This window comes from Malaclemys terrapin, chromosome 2, assembly GCF_027887155.1.
Source record: "Malaclemys terrapin pileata isolate rMalTer1 chromosome 2, rMalTer1.hap1, whole genome shotgun sequence".
In the NCBI taxonomy this organism is placed as follows: domain Eukaryota; kingdom Metazoa; phylum Chordata; order Testudines; family Emydidae; genus Malaclemys; species Malaclemys terrapin.
Window position 1 is genome coordinate 173,774,520 of NC_071506.1, and position 25,267 is coordinate 173,799,786.

The window sequence follows — 25,267 nt, forward strand, 5'->3', positions numbered from 1 at the left end:
GTCTTAAAAGGGCTATTAACCATGATTTTATAACTAAAGGCATAGTCACAAGTAAGTTATCAAGTGATAAAAAAAGCTGTCATCACAACCATCTTCCTGAATCTACATTTACCATAATTAGTTTGTAACAATGCACTGTGAGAAGAAAGCTGGTAAGAAGGCAAAAGAGAAGGTGAAGGAAAGGACAAAACAGAGATATTGAGGGGGGGGGGGGAAGGAGGAAAGGAAAGAAGAAGACAAAAAAAAAGTGAGCAGAAAAAGGAATATGAAGAGCAAAAATCACCTGTCAGATAGGAAAATGGAGGCTAAAAACAATTTTATAGAGAAAGAAAAGCACATATGGTGCTCCATTTTCAAAATACTCATTTTACATTAAATGATCAAAGATTGCAAAATATAAATTTATAACAACATCATCACAGAAGTCTGATCTCTGTTTTAAAGGAATCTATTCTGGCCATTTCTTCTGCATGTGAAGTTGCAATCCTGAATTTGTAATGCAGTATTTTCCACGAACAATTATGATATCACCAGTGTAGCATAATGACTTCCAGGGAGGAATAAGATTTGTCATACATGCCACTTTATACTAGTTAGGCTAAATTAGTAACAAACAATGTCTCAAGTAATAACAGCTAGTTAAACAAATAATGGAAAAGGCAAACAGTTTATTCTGCAGAGATATTTTTCAGATTTCTCTGTGGTATCAGAAGATCTTTGAAGTTCTTTTGTCCAGTACTGCAGGACCTACTAGTTTTGCTCTTTTTGCTCCTTCAGTATCAGAAGAGAAGCATCTGCATTTGCAGTGCTGAATACAATTTTTTTTTTTAATTGTTGAGTACCCTGCATCTTGAATGAAGAAGGACAGCTAATGGAATTACTCTTACAGTGCAAATGGGAAGTGCATGTGGTGTTTGGTGCTTAACAGTCCTGCATTAGACCCCTCACTGACCATCATGGCATCTGTATTATGTTTACCATATGTGGACATAGTTAGCTGGTGAAATGAGCTCTTACTGTGCAAACACCGGTTAGGTCATAACCAGTTTGAAGGTAGAGACTAACCAATTTAAATAATTTCCATTTAGGCATATACCCAACTACAAATACTCTAGAAAACTTGAAATAGGGTTTCATTCTATCAAATTACTAACCAAAGCCTTCTCAATCTCTAAATTAGTTGGTAAGTTGTGAGGTTGAAGAAGAAAGCTAGGAGGTAAATGTACTGGGTTTAGTGACTATCTTCACCAAGAATTTCAGATGTGGGTGTAAGACCACTTAAACCTTATGGAGTACAGGAAAAAGAGGATCAGCCACTAAAGCCTAGAGCTTATTCACTTTCCTAGATGATGTAAAATAACAATAAAAATATTTTCAGAAATAGACTGTATAGAGAACCCAAACAACCTGATCTTCAATTTTGACAGGATAAAAGGGAGGCTTGTTTCCAACCCCACAGGTTCTTTACACCACCTGTCTTTTAATGGAAGAAAGAATGAAAACAAAGAGCCCTAAAAAGTTAAGTGATGACAACACACAAACTAGTAGATGTGTCTTGATAGTGGCCAAAGCCTGCCCAGGCTTACTAAAACTAACCAGGTCACCTTTCATATCAAAATATTAAGATGCAAGGTAGACAGAAGGCTTTAATTGTCTTAAGCTTGCACCAAAGATGTTCCTTGAAATGGAGACTAGGTCAATTTGAATAGTACTTTTTCCATGTCTGGTAATCATTTATTGTTTAAAGTAACCATGCTGCTTTTGGCAGGAGGAGTGGGGTCGGTGGATAGGGTTTTAATTAAGGATCTGATCCTTAATCTGAAATAAGAGCCAAATAAAATAGGCAGAGTGAACTGTGGTTCCATTGACACAGCTAGAAAAGCAGAACATGAAAATTAGTAGCTTACCTCAGAAATATAAGATTTACATATACCATGTGTCTCACCTTCTTGATTACATTATGAAGACGACACAGAGAATGAAAAGCCTGAAGGAAGTGCTCTAATCTAACAGAAAAGTATCTGTCACTGTGTGGATGATTTTCCACTCTTGAATGGGACAGAGAACAGAACGGTCTCTGCGGAAATTATGGTATCACCATTTTTTTTGGGGGGGGGGGGGGGGGGACAGTTTTGGCTACAGATTCCTTCCTTTACTAATCTTCTTGCCATGTCTCAAGTCATCTGCAAATAAATCATGATTCTCCATAAGATGAAAGGCAGCTGGAAAAACGCGTTTTATCCTTCACACTCAGATTCATAGTCACAGTTGGATGCAAGCTCCTTTTCCTCTACCTTGTCCCTTTTTCATATCAGGCAGAGTGGCGAATTGAACCTGGGTCTCCCACATCCCATGGGAGAACCCTAATCACTTGCCTAAGGGTTAGAGTACTCCCATGGGATGTGGAAGACCCAGATTCAATTCCCCACTCTGCCTGATGTGGAGAAGGGATTTAAACAGGGCTGTCTCCCACTTCACAGAAGAGTGCCCCACTCATTGTGCTATGGGATATTCTGGGGAAGGTCTACCTCAATCTCTCCTGTTGAGGCAGTTCCACTTTATTCAAGTATTTAATACAGTCATTGGGCCTGAGACCGAGAGAATAACTCTATAGTCTGGTGGTTAGAAGATTCACCTTCAAGTCCCTGCTTCAATAGCCAGTGAATTAAAACATCATTCACCCACTTCTAGAAACAAAGGATCTCGGAGATAAGCATACTGACCACTTAGCTTCAATACATTTATGTTCAAACTGGTTCCTATGAACATTCAAAAGCCAAGAACAGTCGCATGTTTTAGGGGTATGTCAATTTATGAGACTTTTCCTCTACTAATGAAAGTTCTAGATTTAGAGGACCCAAAAGCTCTTTGAATTGTTGCTAATCTGAGCATGATACTGAAGCTACAATGATACTACCATCAGTAAATGTAGAAATTGTTTGGACAGCTTCAGGAAATTCTGAAGGCTCATCATACACCTGCTCTTCACTACTGTTAATAGCAGTCTTCGACAGTAAAGGCTAAACACACAAGCTAGAAGTGGTGGCGGCAACTCTTTGCTTGTGAGACAGGGACAAATTCTGTATTTCCCTGCTGAGAGCAAAGGGGATCATATTTCTCTGAGGGCCTTTTTGGGGCACAGGAAAGCAAGGAAGCCATTGGCATACTGGTCACTTTACCCATTTGGCCAAAAGCCACCTGGGCTTAAGATATAAGCAAAGCCCACAGAGGAATTCATCAAGAAACTTCAGAATGGAAAGAAGACCTGGAACCAACAAAAGAAAAAAGATCTAACATCTCTCTATGATCTTCACTCTGGGGATTCTCTGATCAAATTCCATTCCAGATGAAGCAGAAGACAACTCAGAAAAGCTCTCAAATCCAAACCCTCTGAAATGGGAGTAACATCCTCCCTATAGAAGAAGAATGAAGTGCAATGATTGGGGAAACCGGATTACCTGGAGTCAGAAGAGATGCATCACTGTCTCTTAAGAGGTGGTAGTGAAGGTTGCTCCTCAAACCAAACACAAATGTGCCAATACTGGGGACTAGTCAGAACTAGGAAGGCCAACAGAACAGCAACTGTTTGATCCTCTAGCACAGGATTACGGAGTCACCCTCAGCTGCAGCCTTCAGATCCAATGATATACTGTCCCTGGACTTATTGGATTCGTAGATGGAAGTCCAAGTGAGGTGTCCAAGAGAAATGGTTTGACTGATATCTCTATTTTTAAAACTTCTGACACTGTTCCTAATGCTCCAGTATGCAAAAAGTAAATGTGTGGACCAAGCCCTAGGACACAGAACACCTTGGGTTAAAAGAACCATGAGATCAAGCTGATTTCTTGGGGCACATCAAACTGACCAAGACTTGAATCCAAAAGATGGATTCACTATACCAGCCAGCCATGCTTTAGCACCACCTCCATGAGAAACAGCGTAAGCCAACACTCCCTTTTACATTTGGCCAAAGGAGCAAAACTGGCAGAAACTAACCATTACACTTCAGTGATTGCACCTTGCTTTAAGCAACAAGGTTGCTGGTCTGTAAAGGGTATTTTTAAATTACAGGAAGGCACACATTTTCTTTCAGGCTTGACCATGTCAGCCCCTTTGAGACGAGATGGGTTTTCCAGGGTCAGGACCCACAGTCAGTCAATTTATTCATATATTAAGGCTAACAGAATTAGCCATGACTTGAAGTCAGAACCACAAGCAATCAAATTGACAAGCAAATTGGGCTTGTTAGTGTCCTGGTAACTCAGACCCAGTATGGAGCTGTGGAGGATACCAGTACCAAATGGCACCTTGCAATGATATAAGCTGTTAATAATTCTAATGAACACCGTTTTTTTGCTCAACAATCCTAGATCTAATAAATACACTACTCTGACAAGTAAAACTAGCAGTGAAAACAATAAAATTTGAGCCAATGGTCTGTTGAGAATGATGATATTTACGAAGTCTATGGTGGTGACAGAGGAACTGAGGACATTTGGTGACATATGTGCCCTTACACTGAACATTTAGATACAGAAGGCATGTGCATAGACCCAATGATTGCTGCTTTTAGATGATTCCATGCTCACAGTAGGGAGGACATGAACATCTCAAGAGCGAGGGCATGCAGAGGAGATCAGATGAGAACTAAAAGTTTCAGGCTGCATTCTTTACAGGATATTATCAACAATATTCATTGATCTCTCAGTCATTGACTAGAGCAGGATTCTATTATCCTATGATCTAGAACAAAAAGTACCAGTACAGTAACTTCGAAGCTGCTATTCACTGAGTGTAAAAAGGTATGTTTAAGACATGATATTTTTCCCCATACAGAGCACAGCATTTGAAGCACATGCTCTTGCGCTGCTTTTTAAAATGTTTTATTTAATGTAGGAAACATGAAAAAGCTACACAAAAAGAAATAAAATGTTGCAAAAATTAAAAGGAAATAAAAATACCTTTTAACTGTCCCAGGAGCACCAGGAGGAGTGCCCAATATTGTTCTGTTTAAAAAATAATTTTTACAGTGAATGCGAGGAACAGAAACTAAAAACTAAGGAACATTTCCACTTACATTTATCAAAGATGGCTGCTGCTATTGCTACTAGAGTTATATTATTATTGGTAGGTGTCTACAAGAGACAGTGAACTAAATTAAGAGAAACTTCAGCCAAGACTTACGAAACGTGCACTGCATTTAGCAGGGGGGGAGGGGGACAACAAAATGGAGTTCTTAATGTGTAGGGAAAAGCATAATCTGCAGTGTGTAGGACTGACATTTGTAGAGTATAAAGGAAAGTTACAGTACTGCTCTTTCAACACAAAAAGTGACCTCAAGTAGGCAATTATGCCCTCCCACCCTATTATTTCAGGCATTATATCCTACTTTGTCATATTCTCAACATAGTAAACCTCAACTCTACACACATCTTAATAATAAAAACTCACATGCAGTTCCCCTCCCCTGCCCTCCATCCCTTACTTGTCTTTTACCTACCTTTTTGGAAGGAGATGAACAGGATAGTAGAGAGCTGGAAGAAGTGAAGAAGGAAAAAGAAGAGATATACATAGGTAGAAAGAGGATGAAAGGAAGACAAGAAGCAGCAGCTGAAAAGGAGCAGAGAGAAAGGACAAAAAAAAAAAAAAAAAAAGAGTTGAAAAAACCCCCAATGAAAAAAGTGTACTTCAGCTGCATTTTATAAATATTTGGATAGCATTGTTAAACTTTTAAAAATGTATTGATATAATGTTACTTGAACACAATAATAAATATTTAGTAGCTAAAGAATAGGTGCTTTACATTTTCAAAGCAGTCAACAAAACTTGTTTATAAACCCACAATTACAAAATCCACAACTGGGATGCAAATATACCAACCAAGACTTACATATGATTCACACACATTTAAAGTGACTCTGATCCAGCAACATTTACTGGGGGAAAAGTGTCTCCAATAAGCTCTGAGAAAATTGTCACTTTGGTGACAAAGTGAATCTATTATGACACCAACTTGTAGAAAATGGCCTCTTTGGCAACCTCGTTTCATGTGCCCCCCTCCTATTTCCTCCCTACACATTATGCTCCATCTTTATGGTCTTACCTCGCTCTTCAAACTTATTGGGCTGGTGGGAGGCTGAAAGGAAACTCAGATGCAGTTGTTCCCTTAGCCCCAAGCCTCTGCTGATTGCTAAAAATATACTAGTGCAGCTCATCTGACTGTATCTAAGAGACATCTTATGAAAGTTCTCGGGCGGATCCATATATACCAGTATTATGTAATAACAAGCTATGAAAATTTGAAAAGAAGGAATTAATTGCATTTCAGGCTCTTTTATTTAAGTTACCTAGCTTTTATATGATTTGTACTTAAGTACATAATGTGTGAGTGAGAGAGAGAACACACACCACAAGAAAGGAAGCTGAGAACAGGAGAGATTAAGTAGAAAGTCAGTGCTAGAAAATTAATTCTAATTTGTCTTTGCATTAAAGAAATACCATCAACATATCACATGTATAAAACAGACTCAGATGTACTGATACATGCCAAGCCTCACACACTCATTATGTGCCATATAGATTCTGTTTCAGATTTCACAATGATTTGACTTTTGACCAGCCACTCTTATCAACTATTCTGTTGCTCTTCCGTCTGATTTCATATCTGATCCAAAACCAATACGAGGGAAATGCCTCCAAACTATAGGAGACAGTGCACCTACTTTCAGAAGATCAAATAGTTTGTGGAACATCTCACCCTTACCTTTGGCAAAGCTTCCTTGTATTTGGTACAACCAAGGAAGCAATTTTCACAATATAGAAATAAATAAAATAAATAAATAAAATCTAACCTATTAGTACCAGTAGGTCTGACTTTAGATATAAATTAATCATTACAGGTTGTCCAACGAAAGATGACAAAATCAATAATTAATGAAGATCCATCATGCCAGATTCTTCATTCAATCCACAATATATTTACACTAGCCCATTATTTCTACCACCTATTTAACTTAGGTATATTTGCTCTTTTTCCACCCTGTCCAATTGATCTCCCCTTTCAGCATTTAAGAACTTGTCCTTTCTCTCCTCTTTATTTATAAGTTGTTCAGTTAGAAGTTGTGCAAATAGTCAAAAAGAATATTTTCTGTCCAACTGAAGAGAGGATAAAATGGAGAAACCATTTTGTACAATTCCAGCCAAAAACAGTGCAAAGAAGAAGAAATGGGCAAAGTAAACATTCTCAGTAACGAGGAGGGTGTTCTGTCACCATTTTGTCATTTTTAAGCCTCTCTTACCTTTTAAATTTCCTCTCCCGTTCTCCATCAACACATATTGGCCAACCTCCAACAGCAATGCAGAAATCCAGAAAAGAAAAGGAAACACACCAGCATAACAGAGGAAAAGGTTGCAGATGTGGAGAGCATAGTATAAAACAGCAGTAGAGGAGAAAAAGATGCTTAAAATAAAGGTTCTTGTTCAAGAGAATTCAAACTACGATAATTCCAGTAGTAAAGAAATGGAGAAAAAGATTTTTTTTCCTAACATTTCTTTGACAAAAGAAATGAAGCTAAGTTGTGTTTAATTTAATAAGGTCTTCTGCAGATTGGGCAAAGCATTACACATTTATTCCCTAATTAGAAAAGAAACAAAGAAAAGAGAATTGTACAAGATTATGCATTGTGGATTACGTAAGGTTACTATATGAACCTAATTTATGTAGGACTGTATAATTTGTGGGGTGGGGAGGTGGACTTGGATTTTAATTTGGAAACCAGAGTGAAAGGAAAGAAAGAATCCTAGCATGGTCACTTTTCTTCCAAGCAGGAGAGGTAAGTAATAGCTTTCTCAAAATTTCAGGTGTTGAAAGGCGTGAATACTAAAAAATTCTGAAAGTATCATCGTTTCTTACCTTAAGGACAGAACTTTTAACATTAAAAAGGCTTTAAGATGATTGATGATGTCTATAGTAGCATTGCAAATCACTGAAAAACTTCATATTATATATAAACACCTCTAAAAGGTATCTTTTGCTATAATCTCCTTTTTTAAATAAAAGCCTATATTTTGAAGTTAAAATATTTCTTATAAAAGAAATGATCATTTACTCTCAAGAAAAAAAAACCTCATATGCAATTAGAATTATAGAATTATTTTAGAACCTTCATTTTTGCTAAGAAAAGTGTTTTCTTTTGAGCCATAAAAATTAGTAATGTATTTTTACAAACTTGAGCAATAACTCTGGTGTTTGTAAAAATCAAATCAAATCTATGTTGTATTGGTAAGTAGCAAATAGTACATTTTGGAATAAAAGTGAAGACAAGTTCTTGTAGAACACACATGTTGTATACATTCTACAAAATATAATCAGACAGAACACTTTAATTTTGTAATTTAAAATATGTATACCTCATATTCTTTTCTGCAAACTTTCAAAATGTCATTTTTTGAAGAAGCCTGAAAGATAATTAGATTTCTTTATTAACGTATAGCACAAACTAATCAATAATGAAATCAAGCAGCAAAGAACAAAATATAGTAAAAGTATATACAGACCAACATGCGTGCACTAAAAACAAATTCTTAATACCACTTTCCTCTTTCCCCACCAATCACACCACTACATCCCTTTTTCTACAAAAGACTCTTGATATCACTGATAAACTAATCTCCTGAAGATAGTGCCCTTGTATTTTACTTGTTCTGCAAAGCATCTCACATACCTATTCCTGCTGTATCAGTAACGATAAACATTTCAAGTATCAATCCTGAAATGTCAACAATCTTTGCTTCAGTTGCTTTCCCTAGTAATTTAAAGCAAAGGAACGACTTCTGCACTTGTGATAATGTTCTTTGAAATACAGTACGGAAAGGACTGTGAAATGAGAGTCTATGTTGCAAGATTCAAGAATACACTTATTTTGCTATTAGCCCTTGTGATCACAGTCTTTGTACTACCACTGGCCTGACCTTTTACTTAGGCAACAGAAAATCCTGTAGGAGTCAACAGAAGCTGTGCTCTCTTGTACCAACGCTGAGCTTGGTCTTATGCCTACTCGTAGAATTTCCTTTTGAATGCTGGCAACAAAATCTCAGCTCTTAAAAACTGAATTTAAAAGCGAGCAGTACTGGAGTCAAAGCCAAATATTTTCTCAAAATACTTGGCAGTTAGATAAAATATGAGCACTACAATTTAAATGCATATTCTGGAAAATGCATCTCTCAAACAAATAAATGGAAAAGTGGTTATGGAAAAAAATATAGATAAGACAGTATGATGGTGCAGATAAAAGCAATATTGTTCAGTAAACAAAGAAAAAAAAAGCAGTGATCAAAGCAGCAAAACAGCAGCCAGAGCCTCTAAAAATCCCAAAGTCTTTGAAAATAAAGCACAAGTCACGATCCCTCTTGAGGTTGTCACTGCTTTCTACTTAGAGAGATGTTTCTTTCACTTCTGAAAACAGAAGGAAACATAACAAAAAAATGTGACTGACCAAAAATAGAATTTCACATAAAATGGTGGTTCTGTGTTTTATTTAAAAATAATTAAAAAAAAAAAAAGTGTCTGGGAACAATCATGTCTTTCACAGAAGACGACCAATGACAACGTACTCTGGACTTTGTAGATGTTTATATACATTTTAGCGCCCTTTTTTCTATTAAAAACCTGAAACGCATTCTGTGACTAATTCCACTTATTGCTTCTAGGGTTGTCATTGGCACATTTAGATATGGTAACTTCAGATCAAAGGCTCATCAATATCTTGGAAGGGATCCAAAGGAAAGTTCAATAGGTCAGTGGGATGCCGGCATCTTTAGGATTCAAACTATCCATAGCAGGGCTAAGAAACAGCCGATTTGTGCCAATACGCTGTACTTACACCTCTCCAAACCTACTACATTGCTCTCCAGAATCACAGCATTCATTAAAAAAATAAAAGCAAGTAATCAAACACAGAGATGTCTACCTGAGTGTGAAGTGAGCCTGGAACTATAGCTCTTAGACCTGTGAACTCATTTTATTAAGATAGTAACTAAGCTGCACAACGATAGCTAACTGACATTTAAGCTACTTAATTCTTCACATAAGAAGGGGGGGGGGGGGAAGACATCACAGATCTACACAATTTATTGTGAGCCACTTACGTTGCACCACAAGTTAGTGGCATTTGGGAGAGTCCAACATTTTGTTCCACCCCTGACCCAGTCAAAAAGAAGCCAAGCCCAAACAGCCTAGTAGAGTCAATGGGGAATGCCCCCACCCTGACGTTCCTACCAGTTGAAATGTCTTTCATCATCTTGATTGATCAGTTATTCAGCCCTCATATAGATTGCGCCGATCACAACACATCTTTCATTCTTCTCTTATGCTGGCCTTCCTTCTCCATGCGCTGCCATGTCTTTTCATGATGAAATCTTCCTATCTCTTTGGAGATCAACCGAGTAGTTGTTTCAGTTCCCGTGGAGACCACGCAGCAACCACTGCAACCCATCGATTGTCAGTGAGCCTCTCTATATGCCCAGCCCATTGCATTTTACTGTATCTGCTTCCAACAATGACGTCCTGCACTCCACTCTGCTGTCTGATCACTTCATTGGGGACTCTGTTGTGAATTCAAATCCTCAGAATTCTTCTTTCCATCGCCGTCTCTGTGACAGACAGTTGTTGCCCCTCTATCTTCATCAGTGCCCATGTTTCACTGCCATACAACGTTGCCGGCAGTACTGTTGAGTTGAAGAGGTTGGCGCATGTTGCCTTGTTGATTTTTCCTTGGAGGACATCCTGGATAGAACTGAATGCGTGCCAACCTTTTTTTCTTTGGGAAAGACTGTGGCGCATGTTAATTTCTTAGCCCAAATACACGTATTGCTCAACTTCTTCTATTTGTTCTCCCCAGACTGTTATTTAAGCTTTTGGCAAGGCATCAAATCAAAATTTCATCTTGGAGCGGTTCATTTTCAGTCTTACTTGGCTGCTTTTTGTGTTGAATTCTTTCAGCATTTTCTGTAGTTTGATAGTATTTTCGGCAATCAACATATCGTCCACGAATCTAAGGCGGCTTAACTGCTCTCCATTTATGTTGATTCCACCCTTCCCATTCATCCGCCTTATTACCATTTTGATGCAGGCTGTGAAGAGTTTTGGTGAAACCATGTCTTCTTGTTTCACCTTTTTTTAACTGGGATGCGAAGGGGAGTGTCAGACAGAGTTATATGTGTAGTGCAGTCAGAATTTGCTTCCTTTAGTAGTTTGATGTAGTTTGTGTTGATGCCCTTCTCTGCAAGAGCTTTCAACACTGCATTGATCTTTACATTGTAGAACGCTTTTTCATAGTGAAAAAGGCAATGCATAAAGGGAATTTGTATTCCCTGGAGCATTCCAATAGCTGGTTTATAGTGAAAATATGATCCATTGTGCTGAAATTCCTTTGAAAACCTGCCTGCTCCTCATCCAGACTCTGGAGAGTCGGTTTGTTGTTATTTTGGTGAACAGCTTGTAGACATGTAAGAGCAGGCCTATTGGATGATAGTTCTTCAGATCTTCATGATCGCCCTTCTTGTACAGCAAAATGGTGTTGGACTCCTTCCAGCTAGACGGCATCTTCTGCATTTCCAAATAATGGCTAAGCCTCTGAGCAAGGGTTTCCCAGAGGTCTTGGCCTCCAGCTCTTATTTCAGTTGTCAGTCCTGGGGCTTTTCCTTCCTTCCTTTGATAAGCTGTGTCTAACTTGTTCAGCTATCTTAGATCTAAGATCAGCCTCCAACCTCCATCCTTTTTCAGTACTAGGAAGTTTTGAGTAGAAACCCCTGCCCCTGTAAGGGCCAGCTCTATTGCTCCTATCCAGAGCACTTCTTGCCTTAGTGGAAGCCCAGGAGAAAGTTCCTTGGAGAGTGATGGGGACAAGGGGTGGAAGCAAGAGAATGACTGTATGGTGTAGCCTGATATTCTGACCTCCCAGACCCATTGGTCTGTGGTGATCCACTCCCAAGCCTGGTGGAAATGGACAAGGAGGTCCTCAAAAGGAGGGAAGTGGGCTAAAGTATACAACTGTAAAATCAGAGGAATGGGAGGATTCCAACCGTCAATCAACCCATTAAAAGTGCTGTTTAGAGGATGCCTAAGTGGTTGCAGAGGGCACATGGGTGGCCCTCTTCCTCTGAAACTTGTGTCTCTTTCTGGGGGGGTTCTGCAGGTCTTTGGTACCCCGAGAACTGAGCAGGGCATGATCTCTGGGCATTCTGTGAGCTACTAAAACACTTCTTGCTCAGAGGTGTATAAATTCCCAAGGAATATAGGGTAGCCCTGGAGTCCTTAAGCATGTGCAGAGAGTCATTCATGGTCTCGAGAAGAGTTTTGTGGCCAAAGGGAAAGTCTTCTACCATGTTTTGTACCTCTCTTGGAACCCTTGGAAGCTGGAGCCAGGACACCCTGTGCATAACCATCGCCATAGAGATGGACATGGCAGCAGTATCCACAGCATCTAGGGACACTTGGAGAGCAGTTCTGGCCAACAGCTGACCCTCTGCAACAACAGACTGGAATTGTTCCTTGCAGTCATGTGGCACATGTTCAATAAAGGCTGTGAGCATGTTGTAATTAGTAAAGTTATATTTGGCAATGATCACTTGATAGTTCACAAGCTTGAAATGCAAGGTTGCAGAGGACTAAGCCTTTTGCCCAGAGAGGTCCAATCGCTTCTGATCCTTATTATAGGGAGTAGCCCTCCAAAAATGCTGACTACTCCGTTTATTCAGAGCATCCATCCTGAGGGCGTTAGGTGGGGAATGGGAAAACAAAAAAGTCAAAGTCCTTAAAGTGGCACATAATACTTCTTGTCCGTCCTTTTGCACATTGGTGGAATAGCGGTTAGCATCTGCCATACAGTCTTAGCCAGATCCAGGAGAGACTCATTAATAGGTAGCGCCACTCTGAAAGGTGTTGCTGACGGCAAAATATCAAGCAGCCTGTGCTGCTGGTCTTTGACCTCCCCCAGAGGGATGTGCAGAGTGTCCAATATCATTCTATTGAGGTCCTGGAATTGTCTGAAGTAATTGGCAATGGAAGAAGAGAGAGGCCAGAGCACCTCATCCAGCGATGACAATGTCAATGGCACTTTGAGGAGTTGGAGGCTAGGGCAGATGAGGAATTCACCACTGAAAGGTCTCCTCCTGCTTTGGAAGGGTAGAGGAAGTATTTGGATCCCCAGTTTCCCTAAGAGATGGTATTGGTGATTTACTGAATTGTTGCCGATAGGCAGCCCATGGGGCCCAATACGGCCATTGTGAGGGTGGCAGATAGGGTTGGTTCCACCGTGATTGATGTGCCGCAAAGTCCTTCCTGCAGGAGAGCAGATTCTCAAAGGGGTATGTAGGAGAACCCCTAACAGAAATCAAAGAGACCGACTGGGAGTCCTCTTCTTCCTTCCTGACCTCCAATGGGGGTAGGGGATAGCCAGTGAGAATGGAGGAGAGTCCTGTGCCACAGAGTGGCCTGAGCTGCTACCTGAGCTGGTACCTGACAGCAACAGGGATGCTGGCTCATTCAGCACCGATAGATCACTCAAGTATTGCAACTCCTGTGGTACCAGAAAGGACACCGGTACCGACATTGAAGCCAAGGCCACGGTGATTGGAGCCAACGGTACCAGTAACAACGAGCGTACCACAGGCTCTGCCAGATGCAGATACTTGCTTGATATCAAGGGTATTGCTTGTACAGTCATCCCCCACTGAGCTCCTTGCATCAGTACCGATTACTGGGTTAAGGCCCACAACAGCACCAATGTCTGAGCTGAGTGCTTCAATGCCAAGCAGAGCTGAGCTTGATAGTACCATGTGTTTCTTCTTACTGGTGGAGGGTACAGGCGCCCTCTCCGTGCAGTGTTTCCTCTACTTGGAGCTTCGGGGCTTCGCAGGCCTGCCAGTACTGGAGAAAGAGTCCTTGGCCTCCACAGTACCCTCTGAGGACTTCAACAGGGACCTGGTCTTTTTTGGAGCTGGCTCCTTAGATATGGAGTCTATGCTCCTCTTTTTGGGATTATTCCCAGAGTGTTCTAAAGTCTTCCCTTTCTTAGGAGAAGCATGCCCCAAGGTTGACAGAACACTGTATCTGTCTGGGGACAAATGTACAAAAGGAGGGAGGAGAGGTCTCCTGACCTGGCTGAGAGGTTGCAGGGAATGTTCCATTGTCACAACCCAATGGCCCCCTCCCTCAGGGGGTCCCCTGGGGAAGCAGATTAGCATTGTATGTTGCTAACGCTGTTGCAAGATTCACAAGGCATTCTGGGAAGGGTTTAAGTTATGAATGCGGAACGAAAGCTTTCTTTACAGGCGCGAAAAGCCGGGGGGGGGGGGGGGGGAACAGGTTAACTTGATGTTCCAGCTAAACCCGAAGATAAGGAGCTAACTCCAGCCCAAGGCCATTGCACACACACTGCTACCTGCCAAGAAAGAAGGGGGGGGGGGGGGGAGTCCACCCCACCCCAACTAGCCGTGAGAAAGGAGAGTTGCTGAACAAAATTGCAGGGGCCACGAAAAGGAGTAAGACAACAAGGGAAAAAATAACCGTCTCATGGCCCTGAAGCCAGTGTGTTTTGGAAAAGTTGAGGAAGCCACAGAAGGCCAGTTTGAACTGGTACACAGAGCATGGGGAACAAAGGTCCCTGAGGAGACGCCCCCAAGAGACCCCGGGACTTAAAAACCCTCCCGGGAGCTGAGGCAAATCAGAGATCAACAGCGGACCCTGGAAGACCCATGCACAGGACAAGAACTCCCGTCCACCCTTCCCCCTCTTCTTCTTACGTTACGCCCAGGCTTGGTCAGCCTCGGGTAGTGCGGGTGAGAGTATGAAAGTGGGTTAGGGCTTGGGGCACTAACACTTTCTTCCTTCCTCTGAGTGACGTGGGGAAACCCCCAGCACTCTCTGCTGTTATTTTATCAATAAAGCTTTAAAACTCAGTTACTTGGTGTGCTCCGTCATCTCCTCCTCTAATGGTCCTGCGGCCTCAGCCTGATCACCTGACGCCTCAGGCAGATGGGTAACAAAAATCTGTCACACCATAGCCAATAGCATGAGCTTTATATCCCTGTTCTTCCTAGCCCTGGACTTAAGGGCTAAACAAAAGGAGCACTTCTGGGAGATATGGGACTCCCCAGGCAACAGACACACTTCAAGTGTCTGTCGTTCACCAGTATAGCCTCCCGACAGGAGAGGGAATATTTGAAGTCTGGCAAATCAGGCATATCCCACCAAGAGAAGACAAGTCTCCCAGGGGGGAAAAAAAAAAAAGTCCTCGCACCTAAAACTAATTAACTGTACAAACACTAACAACTCCTCTAAACTAACTTTAACACAAAAAAAGTGAAGAGGAAGGCAGAGTACGCTCTAGATTGGATCATGCTAGTTTCCCCGGACCGACGCAGTAGAGAAGGCACGGAGGCAGTTTGCCCATACATCCTATATAGACTTGGTGTCTGCCACAAGGAGGTATAGGGCACATGCGTGGGCCTAATGAGCACTCCTAGCTAGAAAACTCCTATGAAGCGTTTCAGAGGTGCATGCATACCTGAAGTGAAATGCCCATAGGGACAGTACTTGAAAAAGAAAATTGGATATTTTGGGTAGAAAATGGTTAAATCAATCAATTACTCTTTCTGTACAGTTAATTTACTTAAAGGAGGCAGAAATAAATTACCTCAGTTGAAATTTTGTTATGGCACCAGTTTAATACAATTTTTTTTTTAAAAGTGTAATTGGATCTTCCATGACTACACCTAGTCAGGGAGTTAGTTCTGAGACACACCCAAAAGAGGATTTATAGACCTTTCTAAGCACCATTCAGGATAATATAGTTTGTTACTGACTCAAATTAGAGTCTCTTTACTGAGTTACCAAAACCCCAGCAACCATAAAGGGGGTTTATCTAAGGAAAAAAAAGTGTCAGGGTAGGAGTGAGATCAGACCGGAAATAGAAAGGACAGTTAATCAGGAGCATTGGACCACCTATAATTCATTGACTGCCATTTCTATATGACAATGGACCTCAAAAGATCATTTATCCTAAAGCCCGAATCTGTGCTTGCTTTGAACTACATCTGAACAAGAGTTATGTAGACCCTGGTTTTATACTCCGTAATATGTTAATGAGTTCTTACAACGCATTCTTACTCTTTTCAGTCCCTAGAATAGACACATACCATATTTACTGCTTTGAAGCATTACATAAGCTGGTTTTGTTCTCCAATATGTCAAATACTTGTATAGTTATGGTCTTGCTCAAAGTTCACAAGATAGAAGAATTGTCTCAAACTGACTGCACATTTGACTTTTGACCAGAAGTCTCAAATGTGGACTGTCAATTCATCCAAGGCTACTGTGGATGAACTTAAGCAGAAGCACAAAGATTTGGGAGGCTTGGTGACCTCAAGTAAAATGCTGCATTCCTTTGTCATACAGAGTTTCCAGCAGTCACACAGACTTTTGCTGTTTAAGCTGCTTTCAGCTTCCCATAGAAATAGCACATTATTTAGGGAGGATGTGGGGAAAGTGACCTGGAGCTTCCAGAACTATAATATAAACATCATATTAATTAAGCATCATAAGCAGAGAAGGCTCTCAGTATCATAAAGAACTTGTTTATACTATAATCATCTGTGCTTCACTCAGTTATGCTGAATCGCTTTAAGAACAAATTATACCATGCATCCACACTAGTTATGGCTTTACCCATCTAAGTTTTGCTCTGCAACCACATTTGCACCATTTTAAGCCAATTTAGCTCTGGTGGCTTGAGGGTTCCTGAAGGGCATCAGAACAAAAGATATAAGCTACAATTTACCATTGCCTTAGCTGGTAAACCTCCTGTGTGTTCACTACCAGACTCCATTCTCTGCCCCCACAACCATGACCCCTAGTCATGCCTCACTACCCATACTCCTGCAAGGTAACTACCTCTCTGGAAATGCTCTCCCCAGGGTCTGCTAATAGTCCCCATTCCACCTCTGAAAGTCCTCAGCCACAAATCCAGTACAACTCTTCCAACACAATTAAAAGGAAAACATACTTAGAAAGATACAAGATCATATAAATGTTTTCTTTCCTAATTTATTTTACTAATATTTAGGGTTTTTTATAAAATATTTTTATAAAATATAAAATAAAACATTTTATTAATATTTTCTTCCTGCATTCCCTTTTTCCTCCAAAGGTCACCCTATTGTTATCCTGAACACTTTTAGATTGAAGAGCTATAAATCTAAATTTTGGCCTGTTAATTTCCAAGAAGAGAACTAAAACTGGTTTAGGTCCTCCCCCTCCCCAAACAATACTGCAAAAGATTTGATGAGGTTCAATTTAGGATAAAAAAAAAAAAAAAAAAAAAAAAAAAAAGGCAGAGCTTCAGTTAACCAAGTACACGATGGGATGCATCATAGGTGTACACAGAAAATGATTTCTTGACCTATTTCATAGTTCTAAAAGTAATTGCAGAATATTTCCCCCAAAATTAAATAAAGTGTAAAGGTGTAGATATAATAAATGAATTTAACTTGCCATATTACTGTTCACAAACTGCAGTGTTCTGTTATGTTTAATACTGATCATGGAAGAAAATTAGAAAACCTCACCTGTTTACATGCTTGTCGACATTCCACAACAATAGCTAGTTCACAGCAACCTAAGCCAACCCAACCATCAGACTTTTTCAAAACACCTTTAAAATAAAATGACAGCAAATATTATAGTAATACAGGCGGCTACAACAAAAATATGTAACTAACTCTATGACTAAGCCAAAGTAGCTAAGAGGGAAAATAACTAAAAAATAAACATTCCTCTTTTCTTTTAATGCCATGTCTCCTACATGTTATGGAAATCAGATGTGTGCAGTTTACTGTAGACTTTATTTAATAGTATATTTTCAATCAATTATTTAAATTAAAAGGAATGTAACCTATTAAATTTCTCTTGCCTTTGTTAAACCTTCAGTCCCTTCCTGGCTTCACTCCTCTCTTTCTCCTTTTCTGCAATAGATTTTGCTGAATCTTTTCCTGAATTATGTTCAATAACAGTCTCATTTTTCTTTTGCCCCACCACAGACCCCTTATATAACTGCTTTTCCCACACCATATTCTCTATATTTCTCCCCAACCCCATTTTTTCCTGTTTCTTTCTTCTCTCACTTTTCCCCACAAAATACCTTAATACAACAGTGCTCTTTTCTAATTTACACAATTTATCTCTTCCCGTCTCTCTGCATGCAGTTTATCATTCAAGGTTTTGTCCAACAAAGTTAAACACCATAACAAAGGACTGCCTCAGCTGCAGCAGCTTTGTGGGTGGAGGGGAGATGGTGGACCTGTAGCAGTACAGATCATATGAGCCCCGGATCCTGATGCAGGGTCCTAAAAATCTGCTACTATTAATTTCTTAGGAAAAAAATTAAAACAAGTTTCAGGATATTCATGCATTATAGCCTTCCTCTGGGAAACAAGCTGCTAGTAGAGGTAGAACAGAAAACTACAGACTAATAAAAAGCCCCAATATGCACATATATAACTTTTAAAATATTCCTTGGAAACCTTCTTCCATTTCTATGTTCTTGGCTGCCATTTCAATTTACAACAGAGTTAAAAATGGCTGGAGGTCCACAAACTATGACAGAAAAGGCAGTTTGGCATTTTGGGGAAAGATTAACAGTTTTTAAAAAGTGTTGCTTTTCCCTCTCCATTCCCTCAGCTGCCTTTTCATTTTCTCTCTCTCTTAGTTCCCTCACTCGCCCTTTCACACAACATGTATAGCAGGGGTCAGCAACCTGCAGCACACGAGCTGATTTTCAGTGGCACTCACACTGCCCAGGTCCTGTCCACCGGCCGCGGGGCTCTGCTGCCAGCCTGGGGTTCCATTCGCCAGCCCCCTCCCAGCTGGGGTCCCGGCCACCGGTCCCAGAAGCTCCGCTGCCGGCCTGGCGTACCAGCCGCCAGCCCCCTGCCAGCCTGGCATACCAGCCACCGGTCCCGGGGGCTCCGCTGCCCGCCTGGGGTACCAGCCGTCTGCCCCCTGCCAGCCGGGGTCCCGGCCGTCGGCCCCACTCAGTCCACTGCTGGCCCTGGGTCCCAGCCACCAGTCCAGGTGGCTCCGCTGCTGGCCTGGGGTCCCAGCTGCCAGCCCAGGGCTCTGCTCCTGGCCTCGGCCTGGCATTCTGCAGCCGTCCCCAGCTGTGGCCCACTGGCCCCAGCCTGGGGCAGTGAGAGGTGCAGACAGGGGCAAGAGGGGACGCAGCTCAGCATCCCCACCTTAAAAATTGTTCCAGCACCACTGGGGTATTTTTAAGTCCCGATTTGCTGCTTACATCACAATCACGCCACTAGGAACAGCACACTGTGTTTGATGTTGTGCATGCCGTCTGTCGCGATTTCTTTTTTCCACTGTGAGTTGAGAGATACATTTGACAAAAATGTCAGCTCCTAAGAAAGCAAAGTTAGATGTCCATTCATTTCAGCCTTCTTGGACAGACACATTTGGATTTATTCAAAAGAAGGACCGTGCTGTTTGTGCTTTCTGTTGTGAAAGTTTGTCACACATCAAGTGTTCGACGACATTTTCAAACGAAGCATGAGAAAACCTTTCTTGACGAAGCAGACAAGACAGAATCGATCAAAAAGGCAGTAGCAGGATATGAGAAGCAAAGCAGTGTTTTTAAATGCTTAAGTAAAAAATCAAGCTACAGAAGGACATTACAAGATTGCACAGTGCGTTGCAAAAAATTGAAAGCTGTTTACAGGTGGGGAATATATAAGAAGTTTTTCTCAGCAGGTCGGAGGTTTTGTTCAATGATTTGCCAAATAAAAATGCGATCGTATCTAGAATAAAAGAACTGCCTGTCTCTGCCAAAACAGTTGAGAGACACGTAAGCAAAATGGCAGAAAACATTAACAAAAAGCAGACAACTAAATTAAAAGGAACAGCAGTGTTTAGCGTTGCAGTTGATGACAGCGTGGATATAAACGATGTTCCACGTTTGGCAGTTGTTGCAAGATATGTTGCTTCCAATGAAATCCAAGAGGAACTTTGTTGCCTAAAACCCCTGCATGGCACAACAAAGGGGGAAGATATAGTGGAAAGTTTTGTAAACCATTTTGAAGAATGAGGAGTTGACATCAGAAAAATATTGTGCGTGACAACTGATGGTGCTCCTGCCATGGTCGGAAAACAGAAGGGAACTGTAAAGTTACTTGAAGATCAAATTGGCTGCCCGACAGTCAAATTTCACTGTATCATCCATCAAGAAAACCTGTGTGCTAAAATTTCTAATTCAGAGCTTAATCATGTGGTGAATACAGTGGTACAAATTGTGAATTTCCTTGTTGCTCGATCTACTTTGACTCAAAGACAGTTTCAAGCACTGCTAGAAGAGATGGACAATGCTTATAACTACATTTCACTTCACAGCAACATTTGGTGGCTAAGTCATGGCAAGGTTTCGGTGCGATTTGTAAACTGTTTTGATGCAATCAAGGCTTTTTTAATCAGAAAAAGGACAAAACTACCCCGAACTGGATGACGACAAATGGCTGCATAAGCTCATGTTTCTAACTGACATCACCGCTTACCTAAACGAACTCAACCTCTGTCTCCAGAGTGCAGGGCAAATGGTTCTGGATCTTTATGAAGTCCGGAAGCTATTTGTTGTAAAACTAGCATTTTTTTCCTCGGGGTATTCAAACTTTGACTTTCCGCTACTTCCAACACATAAAAGAGCTATTGACACATTACACTGTCAGTATCAATGAGATTGGAATGTACATGTAAGAACTGAAATCAGAATTTTCTGACAGATTTCAAGATTTCCAGAGATTTGGCCCAATGCTGTCTTTTCTAATTAAACCTGAAAAGTTCAATGAAAGCAACTTGGATTGGTCTGTATTTCAGTGGATAGGAGTTGAAGATTTCAAAATACAGCTCATTCAGTTAAATAGCTCAGAATTGTGGGAAAAGTTTGGAGATCTGCGGAGTGCACTTGACACTCCCGAGAGAGATCATGTGGCCTCTCTTCTGACCTGCTGGACGTCCCTGTCAGTGAAATTTAACTGCTTGAATAAAATTGCATTTGCAATGCTTTCAGCATTTGGATCCACATACCTGTGTGTACAGGTATTTTCACACATGAAATCTGTCCTCTGTCCCTTTCCGAGCCAGTTAACAACTGATCACTCAGAAGCCTGTGTGCAGCTTAAAGTATCCAAATACGGGCCAGACATTGGGAAATTCAGCAAGGAAAAGCATCACATTAAACTGATAAGATCTGCATTTTAATTTAATTTTAAATGAAGCTTCTTAAACGTTTTAAAAACCTTATTTGCTTTACATACAACAATAGTTTAGTTATATAATAATGACAGAGAGAGAGAGAGAGAGAGAGAGACCGACCGACCTTCTGGGCATGCGAAACCTTAAATTACAGTGAATAAATGAAGACTTGGCACACCACTTCTGAAAGGCTGCCAACTACTGATGTGTAGGGATGTTGATTGCTTTGTTTAAGATCCATCTGCATGGAAGCCCCCGCCACACTCAAATAGCTCTAGACATTCAGTACAGACTATTAAAAAGACACATTTCACCAATATATACCAATTATTTTATCAAGGAAATATGACATACATTGTGTGACATAATTCAAAATTGTAAGAGTAAATAAAATGGATTCTTACTTAGACAACCAGTTCATAGGAAAGTCACATGGGGTAAACACCCATCCACAGTTAATCACAGGGTTGGCTGCCTGCTACATGCTATTTTAGTATTTAATAATTATATAGCAGTTGTTTCTGTGGATCTTTTGTATGAACAATCTTCAGGAATGTGGAGCTATGGAAACAGTCATCTTAGGAATAAATCCATGATACTGACAGTTTCACTGAAAACTTCATTAAAAAATATAAATTGAAAAAAGTGAGATAGAGAAAAGAAATCTGTAAGATTTAAACAGTAAGACAAAATGCATGGCTACTGATTAAGGCTCCATGTTTGTCACAGAGGTCATGGATTCTGTGACTTTCTGTGATCTCCATGACTTCTGCAGCAGCCAGTGTGTCTGGTCCGGGGCCTGTCTGAGCAGCTCAGGCAGCCCCCAAGCCAGGTGCACTGGCCACTGCTGGGGCAGTTTCAGCCCCACCACCTCCCAGCAGCAGGACTTTGGGTGTGTGTGGGGGGGGGGGGTCTCAGGGCTGGGGTGCAGGGCACTGCAGTTCCCAGCCAATGGGGGCTGCAGAATTGGGGCTTGGGGTGGAGCGGAAGCAGCACATAGAGCTAGGAGCGGGAGGTCACCACTTCCCAGGAGCCAGGTAGGGAGCTGCCCCCAGCCCTGCCACCCCTCCCGCTCCCCCCAGCACCCATAGCATCTCCCGGGCCACATCCCCCCCGTTTCCCCCACCCCCGAGCACCCGTGATGCCCCCTCAGGCCGCCCCTCCTTCCAAGTACCCACAGCACCCCTTGGGCCACCCCCCAAGCACCCATGGTGTTCCCCGGGCCGCCCCCCCCCCCGCCCAAGTTTTAGTCAGGGGTATATAGTAAAAGTCATGGCCATGGGCCATGAATTTTTGTTTACTGCCTGTAACCTGTCCATGACTTTTACTAAAAATACTTGTGACTAAAATGTAGCCTTTCTACTGATCAATCAGAACAAAACTTCCAGGGGACTGAAATCTCTGTTGCAATGAACTGGCTATGCCACACAGACAACACTAAGACCAATCCACTTTTACAAGGGGTATACTACTGGCATGAAAAACTGAGTAATTAGGCAACTATATTTTGCAGTAGAAGGAGTTTGAGTGTTTCAGGTGTAGTTCCACATAGACCACATTACTGTAAAACAATGAAGTAATCCTATACTGGAACTCCTCACTTAACGTTGTTATGTTCCTGAAAAATGCAACTTTAATTAATGGAGATCTCCTAGAACTGGAAGGGACCTTGAAAGGTCATCAAGTCCAGCCCCCTGCCTTCACTAGCAGGACCAAGTACTGATTTTGCCCCAGCTCCCTAAGTGGCCCCCTCAAGGATTGAACTCACAACCCTGGGTTTAACAGGCCAATGCTCAAACCACTGAGCTATCCCTCCCCCCGTGAAACGATGTTAAGCGAATCCAATTTCCCCATCAGAATTAATGTAAATGGGGGGTTATAGGTTCCAGGGAAATTTTTTTCACCAAAGACTATATATATATATACACCCCAGCCCTGAGACCCCCCCCCCCACACACACACACCCAAAGTCCTGCTGCTGGGAGGTGGTGGGGCTGAAACTGCATACATACACACACATACACACACACAGAGTCAGAATAGAAGTTTTAAACCATTTAATACTGGTACACAGTGATGATGATTGTGAAGCTTGGTTGAGGTGGAGGAGTTAGAGGGTGGGATATTTTCCAGGGAATACCTCACTGCTAAATGAACTAGCAATTGACTGAGCCCTCAAGGGTTAACTCTCACACTCTAGGAGGCAGAAGGAAAGGAGGGAGGGCAGACAGAGAGACACACCCTGTGTGTGAGAGAAAAAAAATGCGCATTTCCCCTTTAAGTAGCTGACCCCAGGCTTAAGTACACTGCCCTGTTAATTAAATCAGCTTGCTGAGACCTCCTGAGACAGTAGCTACTGCCTAGAAGCTCCCTCCGTAGTGTGTCTTCCGCCCCTCCTCCCATGGAAGATGGGGTAAGCAGGGTGCAGGAGCAGGGGGAGACACCCTGACATTAGCCCTCCTCTTCCCCCACTCCTCCCATACAGGAAGCAGGAATCTCTGGGAGCAGCTCCAAGGTAGAGGGCAGGAGCAGCACATGGCAATGGGGGGAGGGACACAGCTGAACTGCAGGCAGCTGCTGCACAGGGAACTTAGGGGAGTGGGGAGCTGATAGGGGGCTGCTGGTCCACCCTGGTTCCAACCACCCACCAACTAGCTGCAACAGGCTGCTCTTCCTGCAAGCAGTCGACAAAACAGGCGGCTGCCAAACGACCTTAAGGAACATGCTCGTTTAAAGTTGTGAAATGCTTCCTTCTAATTGATCAGCAACTTAACATCAAAACAACGTTAACCAGGACGACTTTAAGTGAGGAGTTACTGTATTAAAGTTCAAGGTAGAACACACAAAGCAGCTACAGATACATGCCAAGTTAAAGATGCCACAAGAACCTGGCTATGGTGTAAGTTTTATTGCGTGTGGTCCTCTCTCAGGGGTATCTCAAAACCATCAGGTGATCTTGTGTATAACAAGATCTGCTGCCACATCTAAAGTTTTGTTGAGTTATGCTTACAATGGCACAAAAACTGATTTTGTGACTAAGGCAATCTGAACATACATTAATGGAGTTGTAACTTCTGTTCACAGCAGTCTGGAGCATGTACTTCTAATATTTTTTGTGAGGTGCTCAAATAGTAGAGATTAGTGTAGTATAAAAGAACACTCATTACAGAAATGGTTCCTAAACTATGGTCTCTGGACCAGTGGTCCACAGATAGCTGACTAGTTAAATGGTGTGGACTCTCTTTCTAGCTGTTATAGCATGTTAAAAGGCAGTTAAAAAGCAGAGTGGATTGATTTAAGTCAAAGCAATTTAAATAACTGATTTTAATCATGATTTAAATGTGCAAATAGCAAACCTTGATTTAAATACCTGATTTTAATCTTGTTTTGCATTTGTACTTTTTAGTTACCTTCCTAAAGGCCAAAGGACCATTTTTATCAGTTGGAGGAATTACTGTATTATGATTACACATACAATGAAACTAGTTCAGACAATCCATCTGGACAAGCGATAGCGATTAAAAAGGCTACTCCGATAGATAAAACATTGATAATGAAGATAGGGATTCAAGTGGCAATGAAGTAACTGTTACTTGAAGTAACAGATCCAGGATTTTATCTCAAGGGGCTTCCCTAGGGATTTCATGAAAGTTGATCATGTAGAATGCTCTCAGGAACATTGAGCATATAGATGAGAGTCAATGGGACTTAAGTGCTTTTGAAAATATATATACAGAGTTTGAGTAACAGCCAGCTCCTATACAATCAGAGGAGCTAGCGAACAGGAGCAGCAAACAGAGGAGTTTAGAGAGGGTGTGTGAGAGGGAGATAGGCCAATCACCTCCCCAAAAAAACCCAAAGAAGAGTAAAAATAATGCAGGCAGCATTCTGGGGGCCATCCAGTTTATTGCACTGAAGGTAGCATGTATGATTACCTGCCTTGCAGGCAGATGGCATGTG

General features: G+C 41.5%; 1 protein-coding gene across 2 annotated transcripts in view; it reads right to left on the minus strand.

Annotated features, from left to right (window-relative positions):
* RECK (reversion inducing cysteine rich protein with kazal motifs) overlaps positions 1–25,267 on the minus strand; it is a 134,582-nt gene that overhangs the window by 74,692 nt on the left and 34,623 nt on the right. The window contains exons 5-6 of one of the 2 annotated variants that reach the window (XM_054018966.1): positions 17,626–17,711; positions 8,410–8,457 (exon numbers count right to left, since the gene is read on the minus strand). In XM_054018966.1, the coding sequence (XP_053874941.1) occupies positions 8,410–8,457; positions 17,626–17,711 (134 nt within the window). Of the gene's footprint in view, positions 1–4,961; positions 4,998–8,409; positions 8,458–17,625; positions 17,712–25,267 lie in introns of those variants that run through there. The other variant, XM_054018967.1, reaches the window with a different exon arrangement.